The sequence below is a fragment of the Malus sylvestris genome, chromosome 9 (assembly GCF_916048215.2).
Source record: "Malus sylvestris chromosome 9, drMalSylv7.2, whole genome shotgun sequence".
Classification (NCBI taxonomy): Eukaryota; Viridiplantae; Streptophyta; class Magnoliopsida; order Rosales; family Rosaceae; genus Malus; species Malus sylvestris.
This window is the reverse complement of record NC_062268.1, coordinates 18,199,835-18,206,093: the sequence shown is the minus strand read 5'-3', so window position 1 is coordinate 18,206,093 and position 6,259 is coordinate 18,199,835. Positions and strand designations below refer to the sequence as shown.

General features: G+C 42.1%; 1 protein-coding gene across 1 annotated transcript; it reads left to right on the top strand.

Annotated features, from left to right (window-relative positions):
* LOC126582424 (uncharacterized) lies at positions 1 to 3,574 on the top strand. Its single transcript, XM_050246575.1, has 3 exons — positions 1 to 211; positions 417 to 3,163; positions 3,277 to 3,574. The coding sequence occupies exons 1-3, from the start codon at positions 121 to 123 to the stop codon at positions 3,355 to 3,357; spliced, it is 2,919 nt and encodes a 972-aa protein (XP_050102532.1). The 5' UTR covers positions 1 to 120; the 3' UTR covers positions 3,358 to 3,574.
* The last annotated feature ends 2,685 nt before the right edge of the window (positions 3,575 to 6,259 follow it).

Sequence of the window (6,259 nt, the reverse complement as noted above, 5' to 3'; positions counted from 1 at the left end):
TCGCATCTCCAACCCTATACTTTGGTACCATTGTGGATATCATCTTCCGAGCCCCATAAAATTATACACATATTTCTAAATCCAGCAAAAATTTTTACCCAGAAAAACAAAGTGCAAGAAATGGAGGTAAAATCTTCTGATAAGGAATGGAGGAGGATTTCTTCATCGACACCCCCAAGGCGCCCTCTAACCCCAAAGCCCTCTGCATCTGGTACTCTCTCTCTCTCTCTCTCTCTCTCTCTCTCTCTCTCTCTCTCTCTCTCTCTCTCTCTGTACATTGGTTTTTAATATAAAGATGCAATTTCCATCTGTAATTTCTGTTTTCTCCGTATCCGAAACGAAGCATTGGAAGTCTTCTGATTGTTTAGATGTTTTAGTTTTTGTATCAAGACTTCTGTTTTTCATGAAATATGCAGACGAAAACGATCAATATTATCAGCAAGTTGGCAGCTCCAGTCTGCAGAGCCCCAAGAAACTATTGACAAAGAACTACATGTCACCAACCATATCTGCATCTTCCAAATCCAAGGCCCTTGCTTCAAGAAAGAACATCTTAGGGGAAAGAAACGAGGCCTCCCAACCAGATTTTTCGAATACCCATGTTGAAAAATCGCAGAGCCCCAATCTGCAGAGCCCCAAGAAACCATTGACAAAGAACTACATGTCACCAACCACATCCATATCGGCAGCTTCCAAACCCAAGGCCGTTGCTTCAAGAAAGAACATCTTAAGAGAAAGAAACAAGGCCTCCGAACCCGATTTTTCGAATACCCATGTTGAAAAATCCCATAGAGCTATTGATAATGTCAGGGACTCTTTGCCCCAAGCCCTGCCAAAAACCCCTTCAAGTTTTCAATCCCATGATGTTGATGAGGCTCTTTCCGATGATTTTTCTTCAAGGCCATATGACCCGGTAACAAATTACCTTTCTCCGAGGCCTCAATTCCTCCGCTACAAGCCGAACAGGCGGCAAGAGTTGTTCCTTGGCCTGGAAAATGGTGTTGGGTTGAGGATTAGTACAAGTGGCTCTTTTGATTACCAGAAAGCTTCTGATGAGGAAGTTGGTGCTGTTACAAGTCCTGGTTCTTTGGCTTCGCCTCGTACGGATGGGTCTCTTAAGCAAGAAGATGAGGAGGTGGAGTTGATTGATAGTGGTACTTTTGATTACCAGATAGCCACTGATGAGGAAGTTGGTGCTGTTACAAGTCCGGGTTCTTTGGCTTCGCCTCGTCCGGATGGGTCTCTTAAGCAAGAAGATGAAGAAGTTGAGTTGATTGATAGTGGTCCTTTTGATTACCAGAAAGCCACTGATGAGGAAGTTGGTGCTGTTACAAGTCCTGGTTCTTTGGCTTTGCCTTGTCCGGATGGGTCTCTTAAGCAAGAAGATGAAGAAGTTGAGTTGATTGATAGTGGTTCTTTTGATTACCAGAAAGCCACTGATGGGGAAGTTGGTGCTGTTACAAGTCCTGGTTCTTTGGCTTCGCCTCGTCCGGATGGGTCTGTTAAGCAAGAAGATGAAGAGGTGGAGTTGCGTGATAGTGGTTCTTTTGATTACCAGAAAGCGTCTGATGAGGAAGTTGGTGCTGTTACAAGTCCTGGTTCTTCGGCTTCACCTCGTCCGGATGGATCTCTTAAGCAAGAAGATGAAGAAGTTGAGTTGATTGATAGTGGTTCTTTTGATTACCAGAAAGCCACTGATGAGGAAGTTGGTGCTGTTACAAGTCCTGGTTCTTTGGCTTCGCCTCGTCCGGATGGGTCTCTTAAGCAAGAAGTTGAAGAAGTTGAGTTGAGTGATGAAGACATTGAGGCAAGTGACGAGGAAAGTGATGAGGAGGAATACGAGGAGGATGAGGAAGAGAAGAGCGGGAAATTGAAAGGGGGATTAAAATTTTTGCTTCTTTTGTTGGCTATAGTTCTCTTTTCCTCATATATGTCTCCAATGAACCATCAAACACACTTTGAAGGCGTGGAAGATGTGTTTTGTAGCATTCAGAACTCTACAATTGAAGCTGCTTTGTTGAAGAAACTTGAAAGTGGAGATAATCTTTGGGATCAAAGAGAAGAAAGACGTACGGGTTTCGTGGAAGTAATTAAAGGAGCTATTGAAATGGGGACCGAGGAGGTTATCGTTCACGGAGAAGAGACGCAAATTGATGAAGAGATGGAGGATGAAGCGAAGGTTGAAGATCAGAACTTGGGAGATGTAGAACTTGCTGATGAGAGTAGAGAAGTGGTAGACCCACAAGCTGAAGAAATTGAAGTAGAAAAGGAAGGAGGAATTGATGATTTGGGTGAAGTAGTGGTGGTGCCACAACTTGAAGATATTGAAGAAACTTCTGGTGATATAGTTGAGAAATCTGAGTTGCAGGGTGTTGGACCAATCGTGTCCGATGACTTTGATCATCGGAATTTAGTGTCTGATGTTTCAAATGCTTTTGAAGGAGAGGTTGCAGCGGAGCAAAGTGATGGAATAATTGAGAAAAAAATGGATGGAGCAGAAGAGTCTTCCACTAACATGGCTGCTGAACCTGTTATGCCCGAGACCCTGGATAACGATGATATAAGCTTTGATGAGGTTTCTGATTTAAAAGCAGAAAAGAACTGGAGGGAGGAGCTGATCAGTTTCATGAAATCGAAGGTATTTTACACGGCTGCTATTGGGGTTTTCATAATTTCGGTGATTGTTGCTTCTTTGGTGTCTGTGTTTCGCTTTAAGCGAAGGAATGCTACTAAAAAGGATTCTCGTACGATAGCAAGTCCTTCTCCGCCCTCAAAGGTGTATTCTGAGCCTGTGATTGCAGAGAGATACAACTCAGTATTTCCCGGTAGGGGGGACGACTCATCTTTCAGAAGGATGTCTCTGTATTCCAAGCACTCAACCGGAGCAGTTTCTGGAGAGTATTTCCAAAGCCGGGCACCGACAGTTGAATTGCTCAGCGAACTTGTGGTCGGAGATGTCAGCACCTCTCTAAGGAGCTGTGGTATGAAAAACAAGATGACAGAAGGTGAAGAAAGCAACTATTCTGTTTCTTCAAAAAAGCTGGGGAGCAAAGCTCGGTCAGTTTCTATTGCCCAGTCGACGGAGTCAGAGTTTTCTTCTATCTCTATGGATTCCCATTCATACGGAAGCTTTAATACGCCTCAGAAGGTCATGAAGAAAAAGGTGAGAACTTTTCGGTTGTAGATAATTTTACTTAAATATGTGCTTTTGAAAATAATTTATTTGTATCATGAAAACTAATGATTTCTTCTTGTTCTTTCTCTGTGTCGATTTAGGAGGGTGGTAAAGACGGAGAAGTTACAACTCCGCTGAGGCGATCAAGCAGACTTCGCAACCGAACGGTCACGTCTCCATGAATTTCCAGGCGGAAAACCATATTCAGACCTAACACGCAGCGGCTAGGTTGTTTTGTAGTTAAGTATTCTTCCACTGAAGAGTGTCTGGAGCATTTGAGCTGTGGGATGCTAGTTAGTATAGAGAGAGAATCTGATATGTTCTTTTAGCATTTGGTTCTTCTTCATTTGTATTTCTGTATTTTTATTTGAATGAATATTTCAGTGTCTCCCTCAGAAATGCCACAAAATTATAAAAATTATTTAGAAAAAAACAAAAAACCAACAACTATAAGTTTTATACAAAAACACTTCAAGGGCGTATAAAACTCACAAGTACTTGGAAGCCAAAAAACGCACCAGAAATTCAAAACAAACTAATAAAAAGCGAAGCCAAAACAGAACATGACCAGCAGCAGCACTAGAACTAAATGTCCAATCCAACCAAATAACAAGCACAAAGCAAGAAGATTACAGATTCAACTGATAACTGCAAACAAGAACCAGTGCGGATAACATGGAATAGCTGAAATTCGCAGCGAGCCGATCATATATCACTTCTTAAAAGAAACAAGTCACCTTGCAGAAAATTGCTACTTGTGCACTGCTAGCTGAAAATAAGAGTCTTGTGCCTTCAGTGTGAGTTTGTTTGCCCTCACTAATTTTCATTGGACTGGACTGGACTAGTTATTAATCTGGTGTTTGTTGAGCGTAGGACTAAGTTTAGTGGAACTAACCAGGGCTAGCCTCGACAAAAACCTTCACTAGAAGGTCTTAGCAAGACCCAATGAAAAGCACGGGATTGGCTAATACCGTGGTTCGCTTTGACCTCAACATCTACTTCGCACGATTGACAATATACCTGCATTGCCGATGGTCTCTGTTGAAACCCAAACTCCCAAAAGATGGGATCTTTGTGAACTTGGAGGAATATGGGAGGCTAAGAACGCTGGCGCCCAGGCGATGAAGACACCATCCCCAATGAAGAGGGCTAAAGGGCCAAAATGTGGCCTGATTTGGACAAAATCAATCTTAAACTGAAAAATAGGCTAAAATTTAGTGGAGCCCACCAGGTCAAAACATGGCCAAAGGGCTATGGAACTGGCCAAGTTTAGCCTGATACCCAGCCCCTTTTGTAGAAACTCATGATTCTGTGAGAGAACAATTAGAGGTAGAGAAAGAAAGAATTCTAGAGAGAGAGATGATTGAATAGAATGATTTCATTACACTTTCAGAATATGTACAGTACAATATATATAGATACAACCACCTACTCTACCAACTATATCTTAACAGATAAGAAATCTTTTAATCAGATATAGACTTAGTTGGTGGTCCTATTGTATCCTTAACACACCCCTTCAAGCTAAAGTTAGGGGTTCGAACTGAACGCTTGGAAGTTAACTTGGCAAAACGATGAGAAGGCAAGGATTTGGTGAAAATATCTGCCAGTTGAAGAAGAGATGTAACATGATGAACACTAACTGTGCCACTGAGAACCTTTTCCCGAATATAATGGTAGTCAATTTCAACATGTTTTGTCCAAGCATGGAAGACAGGATTGAAGGCCAATGCAATCGCACTCTTGTTATCACAGAAAATCGCAGGAGTTCTGAGAATAAGAAAGGAGATATCGTGCAGAATCTTACTGATCTAACTGAGTTCAGCAGCTGTATTGGCTAGAGACCTATACTCAGCTTCAGTAGACAAGCGGGCAGCAATGCATTGCTTCTTGGCACTCCAAGAGATGAGATTAGGGCTAAGAAAAACACAATAGCCACTTGTGGATCGTCTATCAATAGGACAACATGCCCAGTCCGCATCAGACCACGCAGTAAGGCTTTGACAACCTTTAGTAAACCATAAACCAGAATCAAGAGTACCCTTCAAATAACGAAGTATTCGTTTGACTGCCTGCAAATGAATTGTCCGAGGAAAATGCATATACTGACAGACTTGGTTAACAGCGAATGCCAAATCGAGTCTCGTCCATGTGAGATACTATAAGGCCTCAACAGTGGATCTATAAAATGTAGGATCGGAGAGTAAAGTACCAGAGTGATCCAGTTTGGCAGATGCAACAGGAGTGGAGCAAGGTTTAACACCAACCATATCAGTCTTCTTTAACAAGTCAAGAACATATTTAGACTGATGAAGAAATAAACCTGTGCCAGATCTGTGAACCTCAATTCCCAAAAAGTAGTGAAGATCACCCATATCCTTGACGGGAAACATTGTTTGTAATTGAGAAATGATGGAGGTGCAGACGGAGGTAGAGTTCCCTGTGATGATAATGTCGTCGACATAGACTAAGATGAAGGTGATGGTAGAATCATTTTTGATAAACAAGCTGGTGTCAGAGGAAGAAGCCGAGAATCCCAAGGATAGAATAGCTTTGTAAAATGCTTTATACCAGGCCCGAGGTGCCTGTTTTAAACCATAGAGAGAACGCTTGAGTTTACACACATGTTGTGGGTGGTTGGAATCAACAAAACCAGGGGGCTGGATCATGTAGACATAATCTTTTAAAGTACCATGCAAGAATGCATTACTAACATCAAGTTGATGAATGAACCAGTCATAGGAAACTGCAATGGACAATAAAATTCGAATAGTAGTAGGCTCAGCAACCGGACTGAAGGTATCAGTAAAATCAAGACCTTCTTGTTGATGGAACCCTTTAGCCACCAGCCAAGCCTTATACCGTTCTATCGAACCATCTGGTCTATGCTTGACTTTAAAAACCCATTTGCAACCAACTAAATTCAATTCATGATGAAAATGAACTAGATCCCAAGTCCTGGTAGATTGCAAGGCTTGAAACTGGACCTTCATGGCTGCCATCCAGTTTGGATTCTTGGAAGCTTGTAAAAAAGTGGTAGGTGTTGGAGGAAGACAAGTAATGGAATCCACAGACGCAGTAAGA